Source organism: Chiloscyllium plagiosum, unplaced genomic scaffold (assembly GCF_037043375.1).
Source record: "Chiloscyllium plagiosum isolate Xiang-an unplaced genomic scaffold, Cpla_swu_hap1 HiC_scaffold_27, whole genome shotgun sequence".
Lineage (NCBI taxonomy): Eukaryota > Metazoa > Chordata > Chondrichthyes > Orectolobiformes > Hemiscylliidae > Chiloscyllium > Chiloscyllium plagiosum.
In genome coordinates, this window is record NW_028270165.1 from 66,021,365 (window position 1) to 66,044,681 (window position 23,317).

The window sequence follows — 23,317 nt, forward strand, 5'->3', positions numbered from 1 at the left end:
AATTGAATTTCCTCGGTAAAAAGTGCGGCGGATTCATGCTTGTTTTGCGAGTCTGTGTCTCTTTGTCGACCGCAATGCCACAGTGAATGTGTATGAGGGTCAGTGACTGAGGGTATTAGTGTATTTGTTGTGTTTGTGTTAATTCCTGCGAGTGTCAGTGAGTGAGTAAGAGTGGGTGTAATTGTCTGTGATTGTTTAACTGTGCCTATGAGTGTGAGTGTTATTGTTTATGTGAGTATTTTGGAAGGCAGCATGGGAGTAGAAAATCATTGTCAGAAATTTCAGAAACCTTAGCCTGCAGAGGGATGCCAGTTCTCTAAAAGTGGCAAGAAAGGTGGGTAAGGTGATGAAGAAGGCGTATGGAATTCTTGTCTTCATCTACCAGCGCATTGAGCATATGTTTCTAAGTCAAGTTGCAGGCGATCAACATTTACTTCCGTCACGTTTGGAATATTGCGTCACTTTCTGTTTGCCACCCTGTTGGAATGATGTCGGGGCTTTGGAGAGGGCACAGAGACCTGTGACCAGTATGTTGACGGGTGTGGAGGGTATTAACTACGAAGAGAGTTTGCATGAACTTGATTCGTTGTCACTTGGACGTCGGAGTCCGAGGGGAGACCTGATAGAAATTTACAAGACGGTGAGAGGCATGGGTACAATGGATCATTTGAGTATTTTTTTTCTCAGGGTAGAAATGTCAATTACACCGAGACATGTTTTTCAGGTAAAAGTGGATAAGTTTAAAGGTTTTGTAAAATTAACACAGAGGATGGTCAGTGCCTTGAATGGCAGCCAGAGGAGGTAATGGAGGCGGAAAGGATAGAAACCTGTCAGAGACACCTTGATGTCTGAATAGACAGGAAATGGAGCGATCTGGACCAGGTGGAGCAAAATAGCTTCATGTTTGGAAAATAGCGTCATGTGTTAGCATTGTCTTGGCGGGTCGCAGTGCCTGTTAGTCTTTTGGAATTTCGTTTTGCTGTTTAGTCAGTTGCCTGTGGGATTGTCGAGCTCTGTCTCTCACTTGGTGTCTATACAGTTGTCATGCAAGTAGTCTGGTTTGTTAGCTTCACCAAGTTGACCCTTCATTTTGAGGTATGCTTGGACTTATGACTGAAACGTTGACTCTCCTGCTCGTCTGATGCTGTATGACTTGCTGTGCTTTTCCAGCATCGCACTTTTCGACACTACTCCCTAAATGTTCTGGGAAAAAGCACCTGGGATGTGACCATTCGGAGAATTCATCACTGCTGATAAAGCAGGGCATATCGGTGGGACCAATCACAGGGTTTGGTCGGTCTTGCAAAAGGGGGATTGGGGTGTGGTGCCTGTAGGTGAGAATATGGGGGCTTAACAATATTTTCGGGAGCACAAATTAAGTTGGGCAGGAAATCTTGGAAGGGAGAAAATTGAGATGGCAATTCCTGGGGAGGGGGAAGAGATTTGGGGAACAATATCTTGAGCGGCAGACATTGATGCGGTCAAAGAGAGGCAGAGACTTTGGCCTGGAGGGAAGTTTGAATGAATGAATGAATCTAAAAGTAACGAAACCACGGCGCTGTCCCTCTCTCTCTCTCCGGCCCCCACGTTTTCACCCCCAATGCCCCTCCCATGTTTTAATGGATAAAGTTCCACCCTCCACGCCACTGCACAAACAGGAAGGTTTTGTTGTGGGAAACCATCTCTCAGACTGCAACTTTTTTTTAGTTCTTCAAGTAATGTCTTTGGAGACACACAAGACTTTTTTTGTGATCGATTTTGCCCCTGACATATGAGCACAAGGAGATGAACTGCGCTGGCCTCACCCCCAGCACCTTTGAACTCTTTTCTCACTTAAGTCTGAAAGAGTACTTTACAAACCATTACAATTTACAGAAATTCCATTACAGTTCTCCATGTCTCCTTCCAAAAAACGGCTCATTCGGAGGTGCCTGAATACAATTGAAATGGAAAGATGCTATTCAGTGTGCATAAAGTGAGGAATACTGCGCAAATACAGTATGTTGCAGAGGGAACAAACACATTTCTGAATATGAGTATGTTTCACTCGAGGTAACTCTTAGTACAACTGCAATCCCCTCCACACGAATGGAATGCATGTGTGCTTGTGTGTGCGCATGTGTGCACCTGCGTGTGTGTGCACGCGTGTGTGTGCACGCGTGTGTGTGGGTGTGTGTGTTTATGTGATTGATACTGCTGCGACGTAATCTCTCTCTTTCTGACTGAACCTCTGAGGGTTTTCACTCTTCACCATCCCCTATTCAGTCGAGTGGGGAAGCCAGCAGTATGTGGCACGGTACCACTTTAAATACAAGAGGGCTAGAAAGAGAAAGAGAGCGAGAGAGAGATATTGTGAGAGACCAGGAGCCTTTCCCTATGCCACCATCATTTCTATCTCATTCGTGAATACTGATGTGAAGTATTCATTCAGGGCCTCATCCAATTCCTCCAGCTGCAAGTAAAAATTCCCTCCTTTATCCTTGAGTATTTCGCCAGTTACCCTCTTTTTCTGAAAATACTTAGGCAATCCTTTGAGATCCTCACTTTTTAAGAACATTTCTTGGCCTCTTTTAGCGCACCTAGTTCCTCATTTAAATTTATACAGCACCCTTTACATTCCTGAAGACTCTTGATTTATTTCAATTGCCAAAAGACGTACTTGTTTTTATTCCACTTTGACTAAACTTTCAGAATCTCGTGTCATCCATGTTTATGAATCTTGCCAGTCTGAGCTACCTTCCTCACAGCAATATATTGACGCAGGTACAGTTACAACATTAAAAAGACACGAAAAGTAAAGATTTGAAGGGTTATCGGACAAACGCCTGAACATGGGACAGGTTAATGTCTGGTAATCTTTGATGCCATCGGCCAGTTGGAGAGTAGAGCCTGTTTCATGCTGTCTAACTGTGTGGGGTTCATGAATTCTGATCAACTGACATTCACAAGAATCCCGCCTGTCCAAAATGGATGTACCACAAATAAGCCGTCAAATTTAATTTCTCCAGTTACTGATATGCGAGTATCATTTGCATTCCCCTATTTTAAAACTTTTACTAAAGGACTTGTATTATCCGCATTCATAACTCAACTTACGGAATTATGATCACTGTTCCCAAAATGCCTCACACTGAAACTTCCATCGCAAGCAGAGATAGGAATTGCAGGAAACACCCTGTAGATTCGGCAGCATTTGTGGATATAAGGCATAGTTCACGTTTCAGATTCAGTGACATTTCTTCAGAACTCAGTGTAGCTGGTAAGATGTTTGCATATTGTATATCCATCAGAAGGTAGGTGAAAGTGTAAACGATAGGTGGAGATGTAACACAGTGAGACATATAAACAGTTGGACAGAAAAAGAAATGGCTAAATTTCAGCCTGGGAAAGCTTTAACCACACCACCGTGTTCTCTGGAAAGCACCTCTCTCACAGACTTGCTATAGTACCCCAGCGAAGCTCAGCGCAAGACTGATCTTTTTGTGGACTCAGATCCAGTAACCCATGCGGCCGTTCACCCAAGTCCTACTGTTCAAAAATTTACCTTTGCCTTAAAAACATTGAATGACGTGGAACAATTGAGAGAGAGAAAAGCTGAGACCCATGCTATCATTTCATAAGTCTCTCTGCTCCTTTCCTGAACTCCTGTTTTTCTCTGACTAACTTCTTCCTCTCTCTGTTTCTGTCTCTTTGTCCATCGCTCTCCTTTTCTTTCATTCTTTCTATCTCTCTTTGTAATTCTGTCTCTTTCTCCCAAAGTCTCTCTGCCTCTCCATCGTTCTATATTTCTCTCACACACACACTAGCTATCTATCTCTATCATTCTCTCTGTCTTTGTTTCTTGCTTTCTCTTTCTCTCTAACTCTCTAGTGCCTGTTTTCCTTCCTATCACACTATCAATTCTTTTTTCTCACTCTCGATCTCTATCTTTTTCTCTCTGTTTGTCTTTTTCTCTCTCTGTTAATTCCTTTGTGTCTCGGTCTCTTTCTCTCCCACTCTTAACTCTGGCCTCTGTTTTTCATACCCTCTCATTGTGTCTCTCCCTCTTTTTGTCCCCTCTCTCGCTGTCTTTCTTCTCTTTCTCCATCTCTTTTCTTTGCTCTCTTTTCCCTCCTTCATTGTCGCTTGTTTTTTCTCGCTATCTTTCTTTTCCTATTTTCACATGAATAGGCCCTGGTTTTGCCTTGTAACGATAGATGTTCGAGAATCTCGGATCTGGGTTTCAATCGAGTTTCTCCAGTACATTTTCACCACGGACAGCCATTGTCCTGATTCAGCTGCCCAATGTTTTCACCGTCTGGTACATTTTTTTTTCACAAGCAGAGCCGGCAGGAGACTTTTTGGCCAGAGTTCAAGAGATCCAGAAATAGAGAGTCAATGGAAATCTATCATTTTGCTGTGTGTTATCACAACAAGTTTCGCCCGTTGTGGTCACCAGTAACGCTGTATTCGATTTGGAACCAAATGTTGCATTTAGGGTGTCTGTCTGTCTGGATAAACGTATTTGTCCAGAAATTAGGCTTCATGCTACAGCACCTCAGGTACCACACGAACACTGTGGGTGATGCCAATATCCAGACGAAAGTCAGACAGCAGCTGAAGAGTGTGTTCAAGTATCCGTTCACTCAAATTTTTCAATGTACTCAAAACCAGGTAACGCCAAGAGATGCCAGCAAATGTTCCAAATCATTTCCTATTCACTGTGTTGGGAGACATCGATCCCTATAAGACTGTGACCGTCACTAAGGATCCGGAGCTGAGTTTAATCTGTTTCTATGGTAACAGCATAAGGAACGAGATAACGATTGAAAGAGACGGGTGCAAAACCTGTCTTAAGAGTGACTGTTCTGAGCTTATTTCAGGGTTAACAGAAGGGAAACCCGTCTTGAGTGGTGTATAGTGTTAGGGTGGGCAGCATGCATTCCTCAGCAAGCAGAGGTGGGACTATAGGGAGCAGTCAGCGCCTGTTCATTTGATGAAATATTCTGCTTAATATTTTCACCTTTTCCCATACTCACTGCTCAACCCTCTCCCAATGTCCACGTCATCAGAGGGAACATCCATATTTTATTTTTAGCAAGAGCTTCTCATTGGAGAGGGTGATGGCCCAGTGACAATTCTCACTGAACTGTTAATCCAGACCAAGGTAACGTTCTTCGGAACAAGGTTCCAGTTAAGTTCATAAGACAAAGGATCGGAAATTAGATCATTCGTTCCATCGAGTCTGCTCTGCCTTTCAGTCTTACCTGGCAAGTTTCTGAACCCCATTCTCCCACCTTCGTTGTGGCACCTTTGGTACACTTTAAAATCAAGAACCTGTCTATCTCTGCCTTAAATATACACAATATCATGGCCTCCACTGCCTTCTATGGCAACAAATTCCAAATTCACCACTCTGCAGCTGAAGAACTTTCTCTTCCACTCCGTTCTGAAAGGCATTCCATTTCTTCTAAGGCCGTATGTTGGAATTTGAATTTATTTTTTCGAAAATTCTGGATATAAGAATCGAACGAAACCATTCTTGGTGGATGGAAATGCCCATCTGGTTCAATAATGGACTTCAGGGAGAGAAACTGCCATCTCTACTTGGGATGGGAGAGAAACTCCCATCCCACAGCAAAATCTCTTAATTCACGTCTCGGCAATTAGAGATGGCTAAGTAATAACAACACAAGGAAGTAATGCACTCATCCAGTGAATGAATAAAAAGAAATTTCGTCCGGCCACCCCCTTGCAAGAGCACAATGGGAAGGTTATGACTCATGATGACCTGCCCAAGGACATAGAACGTATATCAGCGCCGCACTGACAAATGACATTCGGGCAACTGTGGTGTGCTTATATTATGACGCCAAATTAAACTAATTCATTCTCCTGCCCAACATTCATTTCCCTGCATCCCTTGCATATCCTTGTGCGGATCGAAAAGAGCCTTAAACCTCTCGTTAGTACCTCCTTTCAGAACTGCACAGGTTCGTTTCAGGCACCTAACATTCTCCGTGCAAAGAAAATATCCGCCTCACATCTCCATTCAACATTCCCCTTCTCATCTTGAACTCATGCTTCGTCTTATTAGAAATTTCAAATGTGGGAAATAGATTCCAACTGTCAACCTTATCTATGCAGCTCAGTATTTTAAAGACCTCAACCTCCGCCGCTCCAGAGCAAGGAAACACAGATTGTCTAGCCTCTCCTAGTAACCCATGACCTCCAATGGAGGCAGCATAACCGTAAACCTCTCAGCAACCTCTTGAAAGACTGGACATGTTTCCTGTAATGTGGTGACGAGAATTGAATGCAACAGTCGAAGTGCGAACTAAGCAAAGCTGCAACTTGACTCCCTGGCACTTGTGCTCAATTCACCCACCAATAAACGGAAGCAACACCTCACACTTGCCCGCGTTAAGCTCCACGTGCTATTTCTCTGCCCACAAACCGCAACTCATCTAAATTCCACACAATTGTTTGACAACTTTCTTCAACCACTGCGCACCGTGAGCTGTAGGCTGACACCTAATGCCCTAATGGGATTTTGGGAGTTCGATCTGATCTCCTATGGTCCTGTTATTGCGGGATTCCCTGCATCCCGATTGTGTGGGCGAACCTTTTGACACTGTCTGCACTGACATCGCCGTCAATTCATCCTTGGTGGTAATACCCTGAATCAAGAGTGAGTTCTGTGCCCGACATCGGGACTGCCACATTCAGCTCTTGATTCGGCGAAATCGCTGCTCCCAGTTGGCAAGAGCTGATTTGCAGTATGCACCACGTGGTTCCCGGTGACTGGTAGGTGTGCTTCATTCGGTCTCTCGCCACGTCCACCATTTCCAGGTAGGGATAGGGACAGAGAGAGAGAAAGGAAGTGGGCAGAGAAAGGGCGACTGAAAGACTGAGCAAGAGAGAGGGAACTACAGAAAGAGACATAAAAGGACGGCTGTGAGGGTGAGAAAGTGAGAATCAGAGAAAAGATGGAGGTGATGGAGGGGGTTTGATAGCGAGAGAAAGACAGACAGGGAAGGAGGCGGGGAAGAGAATGTGTGTGTGTGAGAGAGAGACAGGAATACAAGGAAAGATAAAGAGAAAAGGGGAGGGAGGAAAGGAGAGCGAGAGTGTGAGAGAGAAGGAGGGAAGAGAGTGACAGACAGATAGAGACAATGCATAGAAGAAACGGGAAGATGCTCGGTGGAGAGACATTTAGAGAGACAGTGAGAATGTGAGAGAGAGAGAGAGTGAAACACAGAGAGCGAGAAGGATTGGAGAGGGGTAGATTGAGGGACAGAGAGTGTGAGACAGAGTGAGAAAAGGATAGATCGACAGAGAGAATGAGAAAGAAAAAGGGAGACATTGGAAGAGGGACAGAGGTAGAGAGAGGGTGAGAGCAGGAGAGAAAGGGAAGAAAGAAGGGCGACAGACCAAGAACGAGACAGTGAGAGATATAGAGAGAGGAGAGAGAGAGGAAGAGCGGATGGAGAGAGACGGGTGGGAGAATGAAGCAGCAACAGAGAACAAGGTAGAAAGAGAGGAAATAACGTATAGTTGCATTAAAGGCAAAAAAAAAAACACCACACGAGCACACCAACAAAAACACCATATCAAACACATTAATACCAAATAGACACATAAAAGTTGACCTCTGTATCCGTGGAACCATTTTCCGTGGTTTCAGTTACCCTGCACCGAACACACTAGAGGGAAATTAGGGCCAGGAGATTATTGGGAAGGTACTTCTCCCATTAAAATAAATGAATTTGCTCCTATCCCTACCTGGAAATGGTGGTTTTGGGATTCTGGGGTAGGTCCTGGAACGTATCCCCTGCGGTTACGGAGAGGCTACTATACACTACACAGCCACAGACATGCTCAAACTCAGACATAGACACACACAAAAAAAATTATGGTGAGGAATAGATTGACATTGTACTACGTTGTCCCTTAGAATGAAACATCCACATGTTCAGAAAAGTGCGTGTTCCCCGTGCAATGTGGAAATGATTTATCTTTGAGCTGTATTCCTGACAATTTACATATTTAATGGTGCATCTTCATTGCAACTGCATCCAGGCAGTTCTGAGTGAACCGTTTTGTCAGAAGACACGATAAACCCTGTCGCGAATTCTACAATGTGTCGGAAGTGAGGGCCGCAGATGCTGGAAAGTCAAAGAGTGTGATGCTGAAAAAGCACAACCGGTCATTCAGCATTCGAGGAGGAGGAGAGTCGACATTTCGGGCATAAACCCTTCATCAGGAATGAGGCTCTGCAATTTGTTATGTTTTGTACTCCACACTTTGAATTGTTCAGTGAGGAAAGAAAACAAAAGTTACGGGAGCAGACAAGCGCTGGGTTTGTTCCTATCCTCCCACTGATATCTCAGTGGCAACGTGGATCAGAACAAAACAACTGCTCCCTCTCCCCAAAGACATCGTTTGAAGAATGAAACCATTGTGCAACCTGACAGATTCACAGACTTTGATAATTCCCCCTTAAAAATATGCTTCCGCTTGTGTAGTAGCGGGGGGATGCCACCAGAGGTCAGCATTGTACCATTTTGAACGAAAGAAGGAGAAACTGAACCTTTAATTGGTTTGGTAATTAATTCCATCATTCAAATGTCCCTCCAGTACAGAGTGTGTCATAGTGCAGTATGAAATAAACACACAGACACAAAAGCACAGAGACACACAAAGAGAAGCACACACCAACATGACCATCGGCTTTAAACACATGAAGGGCAGACAGAGAGAAACGTGGATGGGTGTTAACCCCATTTCAGTGGATTCACCCCCAAATGCAACAGAGGCCTCATTGCATACAGACAGAGGCACAGACATGCCATCTGTATCTCGTTTTCTTTCTTTCAGCCAGTCTCGTTTATGACTTTTTTTATCTCTGGCTCACTTTGACACTCAACTTCTGCCCACAAAATGTTTCCCTCAATTTTTTGGCCCTCAGATATTGACACCTCAATTCACATACTTTCACAATTTCCCCACCTTCGCATTTGGACTCCTCCAAAACTTTGCAAGACCTCCCCCGTCAAATTAGCACCTCTGAAATTTTGTGCCCTCCCAGATTTCCCCTTCACACCCACAAATTTGTGTTCTCTCAAATATTTAGTCCCCACCGACACACCAAAAACGCCCCAGTTTGCAAGACCTTACCAATTTTACACCACAACTGTGCAGGATCCCACAGCTGCGCCCTGCACTGTCGGTGGTAATGAATTTTCCCAGAGTCTCGGTGTCCTTGCTTGTTTTGGATTGTCACAGCACACCTAAAACTGAGAGGCAGATCTGGCGAAGTTAGCAAAGAAGACTACTTTCAAAACGATCCCACTTCCAATTTTGGCAACCACCCCCAGATTTGTCTCCTTCCATATATTTAATCGCTCCTCTCCGCCCAGTTTGGAAGTCCCTTCAGATTTTACACCAAAGCCTGTGTTGGATGCCAGAGATGGATCCTGCTCCATCGTCAGTGATCAATTTTTCTCTCTGTCAGAATCCAAGTGTCCTTTTTTTCCTGTATGTTTAGAGATCAGGACAGCAGAACTAAAAGTGAAAGGGACAACTTGGTGAAGCTGACAAACAGTAGATAGATGGAGCTAAGTGATCCCGCTATTGATAGATCAAAGAATTCATAAACAGAACCGTTGGCCCTCGAATATTGTCATGAAGTCTGGCGACTTGCTAAACGAGAAATCTTTCATTTCTAGGTGACCATTTCCTTTTATTCGCCGCCTATTGATATGCATTGTATCTGGCGATAGGCTTCTAAAATCCATGACTCCCACGTCATTGGCATTGCTGACATGCGGGGAGGGGTCGGGGGGAGGGGCGTACATCAACTTTCCATTCTCTCCGTGACTCCCATCAATTTGGTAAACATTATCAGCTCGCCCCTCAGATTCTGATGTTCAACTGACAAAACGCCAGTGTTGTCCAATCTCGCCTCGTAGCAAAAATCCTCCAAACCAGGCCTTCGTGATGAACCGTGTCGTTAGCCTCTCCAAAGCCTCAACCTGCCTCCAGCAGCGTGACGACCAGAACTGTACACAGTATTTTAAAGCGGCCGAACTGAACTTTCAAAGCAGTCGAGAGTGTCGTGCTGGAAAGGCAAAGCAGGTCAGGCAGTATCCGAGGAGCAGGAGAATCGATGTTTGGGACATAATCCCGGCAGGCATAAGAAGGGCTTATGCCCGAAACGTCAATTCACGTGCTCCTCGGAAGCTGTCTAACCTGCTGTGCTTTTCCAGCGCCACACTGTAGACTCTGATCTCCAGTCCTCACGTGCTCCTAGTTAATTGTAACCTTACTGTGAAACGTCTGCCAAGGATGCCTACCTTGAAAACGTTCTCCTGAAGGCCTTACGCCCGAAATTATCAATTCTCCTGCTCCTCGGATGCTACCTGACTTTCTGTGCTTTTCAAGCACCACACTTTTGACTCTGATCTCCAGCATCTGCAGTCCGCGCTTTATCCTAAACTTTGAAAGAAAGCTATCTGACACTTGAAAAAACTATGCTCTGAGCCCTTACTGATGATGGAAGTAAAATAGCATAGGCCATGTTGACCTATGAATGTTGCCACTTTCAGGGAATTGTGATTCTGTACACCTAGATCCTCTAGATGTTAATGCTCCGAAAGTTTCTATCATCATTCTGTTTATCCATGAACTTCCCTAATGCATTAAAACTTCCAAGTATTCGCACAAACTCCATTACACTCGCATTACAATCGCAGACATAGTTGCATAATCACAGAAAATGACACCACTCTCACCCATTCTTTCGCATTCGCACGCATTCAGAAAAAACACAGATAACTGAATTCACATTCTCGCCCACTGTCTTTCATACACATTCATTCAAACACAGACAACACTCACTGACACACACATATTCTCTATGGCACTGACGTCAGCAAACAGACACAGAATTTCAACACAAGAATGACTTCACTGCATTTTTATTCATAAACAGCAACTTACATGATCACTTACAGAAAGATTACGGAGTCATGGCAAATATAGCAATGGAAGGGAAATTTCAGTCAATAAATAGCATGTGCTCATCCCCTGCAGTTTCCTTCCCCATTCTACGCTTCCTAAATCTTTCCTAATTGCATCGTAATTTCCCTTCCCGCAGCTGTAACTCTTGCTCGGTTGTGTACACCTATCCCTTACCATCACTAAAGTAAACCTGACAGAATTGTGATTGCTGTCTCCAAAGTGCTGACCTATTTCCAAATCTAACAACTGGCCAGGCTCGTTACCCAGTACTAAATCTAAAGTGGCTTCGCCCCTTGTAGGCCTGTCTACATACTGTGTCAGGAAGCCCTCCTGCACACACTGGACAAAAGCCGACCCATCTGTAGTACTTGTACTGTAGTGATCCCAGTCAATATTTAGAGAGTTGAAGTCCCCCATGACAACTACCCTGCCTCTCTCACTCCTATCGCGAATCATCTTTGCTATCCTTTCCTCTACATCTCTGGGACTATTCGGAGGCCTATAGAAAACTCCCAGCATGGTGACTTCTCCTTTCCTGTTTCTAACCTCAGTCCATACTACCTCACTTAACGAGTCCCCAAACATCCTTTCTACAACTGTAATATTGTCCCTGATCAACAATGCCACACCTCCCCCTCTTTTACCATTTTTTCTATTCTTACTGAAACATCTGAATCCCTGAACCTGCAACAGCCATTCCTGTCCCTGCTCTATCCATGTCTCTGTAACGGCCACAACATCGAAACCCCAGGTACCAACCCAAGCTGCCAATTCACCCACTTTATTTCGGACGCTCCTTGCGTTGAGGTACACACACTTCAAACCAGGTTCTCGCTTGCCAGAGTCAGATACTTGATTTGGGAACTCCCTACTCATCCTCTTCTCGACCTGTCCTACAACTTTGCTTCCCATCCCCCTGCTGTATTAGTTTAAATCCACCTTAATAGCTTTAGCGAATTTCCCACCCGGGATATTGGTACCCCTCTGGTTTCGATGAAGACCATCCTGCTTGTAGAGGTCCCACCTACCCCAGAAAGAGCTCCAATTATCCAAAAACCCGAAACCCTCCCTCCTGCCCCATCCCTGTATCCATGACATTCATAAGATATATTTAAATACTGTGGTAATTGGAACTATCATTGGAGAAATCGGATATGTACTGTTACAGTTCATTTTTGACAAATATTAGCATGAAGTAATGTTACAGTGAGAAATAAATATGACGAGATGTAGCAGCTTGATTGGCACTGTGGTAAATCCGATATTTTGGAGGACAGATCTGTTGACAGGTAATTAAATAAGAAACGATCTCCGTGAGGGCTCGAGGATAAAGTACAGAATAACCCAAGTTGGTCACAGGAATGGCTCGGACGATTGGAGTAAGTTGCTTTCAATTGCCTGTTGGAAATTTTGAAAATGACTGATCTACTGATGAGATTAACTGGATTTTTGTACAACGATCCCCATGAATTACAGGCAGGTACAATGTTCCAGTTCTCAAACAATCATTCTTCCTTGGGAATTGATATGAATGCAGTTCCACGTGTGACGGTGCTGCTTCTTTCACAAGGTCATGTTGTCCTTGTTTTGTTTTCAGAGAGGTCATAAAAGACACACAATCTGTGTTGAAGGGTTTTAGGGCCATTTTGAAAATACCTTCTGAGATAGTGTGTTTGGTAACAGCCTTTCAAGTATTGAAAAAAACAGTACTTCAAAATGAAAGGGGTGTGGCCAATTCTCCCAGCTTTCCTTTCCTCTGGTTAGGTTTGGTTTTAGTACAGTACTGTTGTAAAAGCTGCTGGATCCAAAGATGCATTTCCAGGCTGGTTCCACTCTCTGACTTTTCTCCCATAAGACCCTGTGTTCGAGCTTTCTTTTTGTTCCAAGTGGTGTTTGATGGGATTGTTGAAAATATTGGAACCCCATCATTAAGTTGGAATATTGTGTTGTGGTTTCGAATAGGTTAATTATTCTTTGCTCTATTCTCTTTTGTTTGGGGATGGAATAGTGGTATTATCGAGGGAATGTTAATATTGAGACCCAGAAAATTCTGGGACCTGGGTTCGAAATCTGCTTCAAAAAAATTCTGGAATTAAGAGTCTAATGATGACCATGAATCCATTGTTGATTGTTAGTAGAAGCCCATCTGGTTCACTAATGACCTTTAGGAAGGAAACTACCCTTCTTACCTGGTCTGGCCTACAAATGTATGATAATAGACACACATAAATTATTTTAACTCTTAACTGCCCTCTGGGCAATTAGGGATGACCAGCAACGTCCTAATCCCGTTAATGAACAAAGGAAAAACAAAGGTAATATTGTAACTGAATTCTGTTTTGTTTATAACTAAGAGGTTTGACCGGCAGCATATCTCCTGGAATATTCCAAATAGTTCTTCTGAAAATAAGAACAACGTCAGGGTCTGCATTAACTTCTGGAAATATTTTAAGGAATCTCATAACACACAACAAAACAAGCTCTATTTGATTTTAAAAGTAAGCATCCATAGGTTTTGTCTTCTAAGTGAGCAGTAAGAGCTACATCATTTAAAACCTGGACCAATAAAAATCCTACCTCCTATATTTTCAATCCAGCCAGTCGCTGATTCATTGTAAACACTAGTTTTATAGACTTTCTATCTCACCAGTGGTTGAAGCCAGTGCCTGCTATTCAAAGAGCTGACTAAACGCACAGCCTGCTCAATATCAAAGTACTTTATTTTTCAAAATAATGCAATTTTTCATGATATTGAAATTACGATCCTCTCCATGAACACTACACTTTCTCAGAGACAATTTGCGGAGATAAAGCTTCGATCAATTTGAATCTTTTTCTTAGATTTTCTGTACATGCAAGATCGATCTTAGAATGGAAAGGAATGTAGACAGCGTGGACGCACAGAGCGGCGATTATGATGTGAGCAACTGTAATTCAACTCACCGAGTGAACAAAGACCATTGTCAGCATTTGTCAGTGCGAGGGATTCATCGGGATTACTTTCCAATTGAGACTGGCAATCGTGAGATTCAGTCTCAACGTCATCGTAATGGCCCTGAACTGGAGCTTGAAGAAAACGCATGATTGATTGTCATTGATGCAAATTACAATATATAACATAGAGAAAATGAGATTCGTGCTGGAATAGAGCATTAGTGCTGGAACGTAGAATTCAAAGCGTTAGATGGTTCAAAGGAGTTCAGCGTTTGGGGAATATATAGACATTTAAAGCAAATTAGGTCTATTTTCTCTCTAAATTTGAAAGCTAAGCACAATCTTGAAGGTATTAAAACTTTTAAAAATGAGTAGATAAGGATGAACTATTTCGAATTGTTCTCGATTCTGGATCTCTTATTCATAATCTATGATTTAGGGAACGGCAATTCTAGAGGCATCACAGAAAAGAAAGGCTGGGAGGGATTTGGAATTATCTTCCTCTCAAAATAGCTGATTCAGATCAGTTGTCAATTTTTAAATATGAGACAGATTATGCTTTTTCTTCAACAAAGTCAATAAGGGATAAGTGTCAAAGGAGGCATCTGTACTTAGACCACACACAACTACCCATGATCTCACTGCACGCCAGAACACGTTTTGGAGGCTGAATGGCTTGCTCCTGTCCAACCATTCTTATCTGTTTCCATCGAGCTGAGGACACTTAGGCGTTGATAAGAAATTACGAAGGACATATGTGGGGTAGAAAGGAAGGAATGCTTCTCTTTTGAGGGCGAGCGAGATAAAAGATCGGAGGCATCGATTTCAGGGAAGGGACGGAAGAATTAAAGAGGATTTGAGGACAATTGTTTTCGCTGGAAGCTGGTGAGAAACTGCGACTCACTGACCATCATGATGTTAGAGGCAAAATATGCTGAGAATATATAAGAGTATTCAGTGGTGCACCTGCGATGTCAGCCCATACAAGGCAAAGAACCACGTGCTGGTAACTGGGTTTGGAATATTTAGATCCCTGTTTTTACAGGCACGGTCTCAGTGGACCATCTCTCTATGAGTCCAAAACAGCACATTTCTTATTCATTAACATTGCTCATGTAAGCACTATCAGTGCCAGTGTCATTCTCAGTTTTGTGAACATGTACAGTTTGATGTTCGGACGGCAGAGGGAGAGTCAAGGACAAAAATGAACTGACAGAAAGTGAACACATACGCACCCAAACCTCTGTTGGCGTTCACATCAAGATCGTCTGATCCCGGATTATTGTCACTGAAGCCATAGCTGGTGTAGTATTCGATGCGATTAACTGAACCAACGGAAGCAGAAATGACTAAAAACGGAAATGGGGAGTTATTGTCAGATTCACTGTCGCAGTGAAGGCACGACCAATTAGAAATTTAATTACATGAATTTTTTCAACCACATGGTGGTGGATCCTTAGAATTCATTAACACGAAGAGCTGTGGTTGTCAAGTCTTTGACTGTAACAAAACAATGGTAAATGGGCTCTTGATGGGTAAGAGGGTAAAAGGTTTCTGGGAGAACTCAGGAGAAAGTGGTTGAGAAACGTATCAGCTGTGATTGAAAAACAGCAGACTGGAGGGGCCGAAAGGTCTCATTCTCCTGCTATCTCTCTTCGTCGAATAGACTGTGGATTTATGATTTGTAGTCTAATACGTAACAACAAAGACGAAAACATAATTCTTTCGGCTCCTCTTTAACAATAACGGGAATATTTTCAATGCAACCTATTATATAGAAAAAGCATTCAATGCACAGATTGCAGAGAGTCAATGGAAATTTACTCAAGTCCAATTTAACTGCAATGAGAGATTTGAAACAAACTTTTACCCTCATATTGGACAAATATTTTCCCAAACATTACTTTTAATGAGTTAATTCTCAATATCATAGTACGTGAGAAAGTGAAAGTATTGCCTTCAGTCTCAAGACAACTCCTTTGTGTCTGATTCGCCTTTAAGTGTTCTTAATTCGGTAACACAATGTGCATTTGTTGAATCTATTAAATGCCATTTCTGGGCTTTTGTTTATCGTTATATGCCATTCTTTGAGAATGCTTTGCTACATTATTTTTCAGTGTTTTCTCAGTTCGATAACTTAGTCAATCATTTCAAGCGATGTCGTGTCACATTCCTTCTCAACACTATCGTATTGATCCTAGGATGAAGATCAAAGTCTCTAGTTCTAACCTAAATTCTATGGTCTACTTGATTTGACTCGTTCCTCGTCAGCAGGCTTAGAAGGCAGTCGTTTCCATGCATGCCAGCCTCGGATGTTTTAAGCATCCACTTTTCTCACAGTATCAGTCAAGTAAAAATGTTAGAGCACAAATTCTCGTTTGATAATTATTTTTCTGCCGTTCAAGTGGGCAATGGATGATTATTTGAACATAAATTGTGTTCAGAGACATGGGGAAAGCAGGCGAATCAGCAACAGGCATTCGAATTTGTGCTGATACATTGGGGCAAACGACTTCTCTTTGCACTGATGACACTTCGGTGATTATCTATATAAAATCGTTAAATAGCCTGCCAAAATGAAGGTATGTGCAACTGACAGTAATGCCTATGATTATATTATTGTAAAGTCAATCAGTGAATCGATTGATTATTCACAGTATCGGATATCTTATATCGTCAGTTTGGAATCAGGGTCGAGCTGGAAAATGTCATTCAGTTCGTATTTAATGACAAATGTCAGAAGTATTCTTCTTTCATCAATTATAGGAAATGGTGATTATAATATATCAAATATGTCTGTCACTAAACACAGACAAATACACATTCCCTATGATAGCTTCTTTCACACGAGGACAAGGAGTTTATAACTAGTCATTTTTACTTATTTCACAGACCATTGAAAACGGGAAATTCAAGGGAAGCCAAACTTATCCAGTTAAGATTAACTATGAGACCGGAAATACATACAGTACCTGGTCCATGTTTCTCAGAAGTCTTCTTGACAGGGGGAATGTCCGCAATTTCTTCATAAATTCCTTGATACAAACCAAGGCTTGAGTCACCAGTGTAACAGCCTGTTAAAGGAGGGATAAACAGGTCAGCACCAGTAGCTGAACACGCGCAACAACACTGAGTTTATTTCTGAAGCAACATTAATGCAAAACACATGTAGTTCACGAAATCTAGGAAAATAGAGTCTTGGCGCAATGCTGACTGATCACTGATGGCAGCAACAATTTGGACAAGCAAGTGAACAGGCCATGATTAATTTTCATTTCTCATCAGTATGCAACGCTTATTTAGTTGAGCATGGAGAGTGAAGTGTTGCTTGTTGGGATGTATATTTCAATTCTGTTCGAATCAGGAATTATTAATTCCAGATGCAAATGTTTACTAAAATATAAATTCTCAGCTCATAATGGAGCATGCGTGGGAAAATGATGACTTTCAAAACTGAAACTGCTTAACGCAAAGAAGACGTTTTTTATTATTATTATTTGATGGACAATAGAAAAATCCTTGATGACTATGGGGCGGTTACACATCAATGATCAAGATGACAGTGTTGCAATAAAGGAAGCTTCGAGTACAATGATGTTTTTAGAATCTGAATATTGTAACTAGACAATTGTATGGCTGCCGATACTAGTTGAGTGCAAAAATGTGAGCACGTGAAATATGGAGAAGCTTTTTGACATTGATAACCATAAAATAAGTTTGTATCTTTGACGGGTGACTGTAAACTATTCTTAAGATAACTTAACATGGACAGAAGCTAACGCATTTTATAATTCGTAGGAGAAAATTTATGCATATGCTGGAATCTATTGTGAGAGCAAAAACGTCTGGCGATCACAGCGGGTCAGACAGCATCCATGGAGAGAGAGCAAAGTAATGTTTCGAATAGAGGTGATTCTTCATCAGAGTTGCGTGGATGTCTTCTGACCCTCTGTGATCTCCAGCATTTGTCATTTTCAATATATGACAATATTCGTGTTGATTGTTATCGCTCACCCAGTGGAAGACAATTTCTTTGAAATCGGTATAAATAGTGAACAGGTATGATCTGGTTACTCAAGAGAACCCAGTGAACAATGACCGAACAATTAATCCTTTCATTGATCTTGACTTCTGTCATCAGTACCAAGAAGCTGAAGAACCGTAAAGGAAAACTAACTGATGAATAAATAATTAGAGGCAGAGGGCCAACCTCTCAATGAAAATTAAAGACACATTGTAACAGTTAATAACTTATTCTGGAGTGCTATGGACAGATTCATTAAATTAAGGGACATCCAATCTTTACGTTTCTTGCTCAATAAAAGTGATTCAGGACAAATATTGTCTTAAGGGTTAATTCAGTTTCACTCTCCAGGTATTGAAGGACTTGATGAATATTTAATGCAATTCTGATTTTAAAATAACTCTTCTTTGAAGTAATTTAAAGTTTTATCTTTGTGCCAATTTAAATGAGGCGCTTCAAGAGAAGACAGCCAGAAACGACCTCGTCGTCATCATCGTCAAGGCCAAATGATGGAAAAGTGCAATAACAATCTACAACACCGACACAATATGAAACACGAGCAGAGGGTCAGTGTTAGCTCAGTTCAGTCGGGAGACGAGAGGCTCACCTTTCATTCGATATTTTCTCTGCATTATGACCAGCAGCGCGATCAAATCACAGATTAACAGGACTGCCAACGTTAAGCAGATGATGCCAGGTATGGAAATAGATGTCGTTGCCTGTCCTTAAAGAAAGGATTAAAGAGAGATTTCGCTGAGTTACCATATGCATTGTATAACTGTAAAGAGTCCATGCATCAGAAAACGTTGAAATTAGTTTCAAAACCGCGAAAATGCCAAAAGTATCAAAGTCAGTAACCAGGAATGGAACAACACAAATGTTAATGATAGTATCAATTATAACTACCAGCAGGTGGAGTTGAACGGGATGACAGCAACAAATCAGGTCCTGTGGAAGAGATTATGCAAATATTCGTGAAGGTGAAATTTAATTCAGGAGGACAAATTCCAGCAGTATTTTGCAAACTTAATGACGTGCGATCGTCACAACGTCAACATAATGCTTACCAGAACAGATCACATGGGCAATTCCCTTGTGATCACACTCCTTTTGCGTTGGTCCCAGGGAGAGACAGTCGGACAGAGAGGATTCACTTCCCTTACACTTCACATCATTCTGCCAGATTATGCCTTTACCCTGGGAATAAGCGGACCCTCCTTGGGATGGTAGAGCGAAGCCACATCCCAGCTCTCTGCAGACAACGTTGGCCTCAGTTATATCCCAGGAATCACCACACAACGCGCCCCAACCTTTATCGCACATTATCTCCACTCTCCCAGAACAGTTGCTGCTTCCTCCAACCAGGCTCACGCTGTGTTGCGAATCTGTGATAAAGAACTGGTTATTACTGAAAGTATGACAAAACAGAAACTTCATTCCGAGAGTTGACACATTCATGAGGACGCACCTGCTTGCTGATGGCAAGAATTTGAATTGAGGGACTGCTCCTTTGTTACATTGGTCTCTGTGAAGAGGAGGAACATGTTGACTCAATTGGAAATCAGTTTTTGAAATGACAACCGAAATTTGAGATTTGTTGTGTTACCTGAACAAACAACACCTGCATCTTCCCTGTGTTCGCAGTTGTGTTGACCCCACGGATTTCTCTTACATTGCCACAGGGTTGGCTCGTGTGACAGGCACTCCACGTCATCGAGCCAAATAGGTCCCGTTCCTGCTCCGAATAACTGAGTGTAATAATCAATGGACTGGAGAGCACCGCACTGCAACTGTTTACAAATCACTTCCCCATCGTGGAAGTCCAGACTTTCTGAGCACACCGTTCCCCAGGCCTCATTGTAGAACACTTCCACTCTCCCCTCACACCGATGCTTTCCATTCACCAGCCGCATTTCCTTGTGTTCTGTTTATATAATAACAGACAGCCATATTGACAGATAGTTTATGTCTTCAGTACGAAACAGTGACCATCCTCTGATATGCAGCACAGGTGTCATAAACTAAGGTGATACATAAGCAATCTTATGCGATTGGAAGAAGTTCAAGATATATAAAGGGGAAGCAAGACAGAAGATGCATTGTTCATGGAGTTTGAAAAGACATTGAACAATGTGCCACGAGAACCTTGAAAGGATTGATAATGCAAAGTTGTAGAGTAAAGAAACTGACAGCAAACCGAAAGTCTGGCGTCACAATAGGTTGTCAGCTTTACAGAAGATTGGAAGTGATCTGCTGGAATTGGGACAGATCGCATGGCTATTTAATATTGCAGGAAGCAAATTACGAACATTCTGATTGACAACAAATTACAGAGGATGGTTGAAGTTCAAGACGATCACCACAAAGACAAATGCATAGTAATAAATGGGCAGTATGGGTGTCCAGTGCGTGATAAAATTTTAATTCACTTAAGTCTAATGTGGTGAAATCTGACAGAAAGGATGAAGAGGGCAGACACTAATTGTAAGCAAGAAGTCCTTCTGATACTTGGTTTCAGAGAGATCAAGGGAGACACAGAAGGCTGGGCTGGTCAGTGGCTGTGTATAAAACTTGAAATCATAAATAACAGTCTGTGACACGTAAGTCCTTTTGGACATTGCAGAGAATATTCATTTCACCCAGACTAGTGACGCTGGTCCATCAATTACACATTTCCCACTTTGAATGACGTATTATTTGGATAAATATATGCATGGGAAGACTGCTTATTACTGATAATAAAACCAGAGAGTCATAGAGATGTCCAGCTCAGAAACAAACTCTTTGGTCCAGCTCATCCATGCCGACCAGTTATCCTAACCTAATCTAGTCCCATGTGTCTGCACTTTGCCCACATTCGTCTGAACATTTCCTGTTCGTAAAGCCGTCCAGGTGCCTTCCAAATACTGCAAATGTCGCAACGTCCATTACTTCTTCTGGAAGTTTTTTTCTATCCAAGTATCACACACTGAGTTAAAAAGATGCCCCTTAGTTCCCTTTTATATTTTCCCATCTCACCTTAAACCTATGCCCTCTATTTCTGAACACACTCACCTAGGGAAATCCTATCCATGCCCCTTATGATTTCATAAACCTCAATAAGGTTACCCCTCTGTCTCCGACACTTCAGGGAAAATAGCCCCAGAATCGTCGCTCACTATAGCTCAAATTTTCCAGCCTCGCAATATCTCCTTGCAAATTATTTTTTTCTGTTTTCAAGTTTTATAACATCCTTCCGATAGGAAAGAGACCAGAATTGCACGCAATATTCAAAAACTGGCCGAACCAATGTCCTTTGCGGCTGCAACATGACCTCCCAACTCTTGTACTCAATACTCTGAGCAAGAAAGGAAAGCATACCTAACGTCTTCTTCACTATCCTATCTACCTGCGACTCCACATTCAAGGAACTATGAGCATGAACTCTAAGGTTTCTTTGCTCAGCAACGTTTCCGAGGACCATATCATTACGTGTATAATTCCTGCCCTGATTTGCTTTTCCAAAATGCAGCACCTCGTATTCATTCAAATTAAAATCCATCTGACACTCCTCAGCGTATTGCCCGATTTGATCAACATCCCATTTTATTCTGAGGTTACATTTTTCACTGCCCACTACACTTTCAATTTTGGTGTCATCTGCAACCTCACTAACTAGGCCTCCTATTTTCACATCCGAATCAGTTTTTGTAAATGACGAAAAGTTGTGAACCCAGCACCTCTACTGCTTTGCCCCATCAATCATCTTTGTTACTTCTTCAAAAGCATCAACCAATTTCGTGAGACATGATTTACCGTGCACGAAGTCATGCTGACTATCCATAATCTGTCCTTGCCTTTCCAAATTCATGTAAATTCTGTCTCTCAGGACGCCCTCCAACAACTTGCCCAGCACCAATATCAGGCTCACCGGTCTATCGTTCCCTGGCATTTCCTTATGACATTTCTTAAATAGTGGCACCACGTCAGCATACCTACAGTCTTTCAACACCTCACCTATGACTATTGATGGTGTAAATGTCTCAGCAAGGCGGCCAGCAATCACTTCCCTAGCATCCCATAGGGTTCTAGGGTACACCTGCTCATGTTCTGGTGATGTAACCACTTTTATCAATTTCAAGGCATCCAGTAACTCCTCTGTAATATGAACATTTTTCAAGATGTCGCCATCAATTTCCCTACATTCTATGTCTTCCATGTCGTTCTCCATAGTAAACTCTGAACTCAATGTAGCATTGGCCTGATCTGGAACACGGCATTCAATTGCTGCCTCTGCTGTAAATACTTCATAATTCACTATACAATCGTTCATATGAAGCTTGGTTGATGACATTCTATGCCACTCACAACATTGAGCGTGTTCTCACCTGAACACATTATTCTTACGTCCTCTTTATGAGAACAGTCGTCTTGCTGACCGAATGGTGCTGAAGGGCATTCCCAGAGAAATGATTCGTTTCCAGAACAGTTCACATCTTTCAACCAAACTGGCCCTGTGCCCGGTCCGCAGGAGGAAGGAAGTGCCCTTTCCAGTGCACCTCCACAATCCAGTTGTTTACAAACCACTTCAGCGTCTCTCACATCCCAGGAGTCATCACAAACTGATCCCCATGTCCCTTTGTAGTAAATTTCCAATAGACCAGCACAACGGGTTCCTCCATCTGACAGCCTTAACTGGATATGTTCTGTTGGACAATAACGCAGATGATTATAATTTCAATACCCACTCCCTGCTTCGTTCAATCCAGCATGGTATATTGATTCTGGTAAAGCGAGTTTTACAGTTTCCTGCGAGATGGAATAAAACCCTGAAACAGAATATCTGACAACATTAACAGACTAAATCAGACCTTTATCTGTGAGGAATCTTCTCACCTGAACAGAGGATGCCTACGCCCCCACTGTCAGTCACAGACGATTTCAAAGAATTGGAGATGCTGCAATCCCGGAGCTGTGATTCCTGTCCGTGACACTGGATACCATGCACCAATGGACCCTCATTACTGTCCACGTAGTTTGAAGAGTTATGCGTTTCTAAGGCATAACCGCACCCCAGCTGTCTGCAGACAACATGAGCAGCATTCTCATCCCACAGGGAGTCCTGCACTCTGCCCCAGCTTCCATTGTAGTAAACCTCAACTTGGCCATCACAGCGGTTTCTCCCATTCACCAGTCTTGGTGACCAACTTTCATCTGCAACATGAGATTTATTTAGAACAACCATTGCACTGACCAAGATACAATCGAGAAATAACAATTAAAGGTAAATGTATGATGTTTAAAAATCATTAGAGATAGCTGTTCCGACAGTTTTACAGAAAGTTTTAGTATTGCTATCACCTTTCTTTTCCAAAC

General features: G+C 42.4%; 1 protein-coding gene across 1 annotated transcript in view; it reads right to left on the bottom strand.

Annotated features, from left to right (window-relative positions):
• LOC148144505 (scavenger receptor cysteine-rich type 1 protein M130-like) overlaps positions 1-23,317 on the bottom strand; it is a 32,807-nt gene that overhangs the window by 6,186 nt on the left and 3,304 nt on the right. Inside the window, exons 4-13 of the mRNA XM_087975363.1 lie at positions 22,838-23,155; positions 22,330-22,647; positions 19,569-19,886; positions 19,431-19,487; positions 19,030-19,347; positions 18,869-18,910; positions 18,570-18,686; positions 16,911-17,012; positions 15,174-15,287; positions 13,948-14,070 (exon numbers count right to left, since the gene is read on the bottom strand). Of these exons, the coding sequence (XP_087831489.1) occupies positions 13,948-14,070; positions 15,174-15,287; positions 16,911-17,012; positions 18,570-18,686; positions 18,869-18,910; positions 19,030-19,347; positions 19,431-19,487; positions 19,569-19,886; positions 22,330-22,647; positions 22,838-23,155 (1,827 nt within the window). The remainder of the gene's footprint in view (positions 1-13,947; positions 14,071-15,173; positions 15,288-16,910; positions 17,013-18,569; positions 18,687-18,868; positions 18,911-19,029; positions 19,348-19,430; positions 19,488-19,568; positions 19,887-22,329; positions 22,648-22,837; positions 23,156-23,317) is intronic.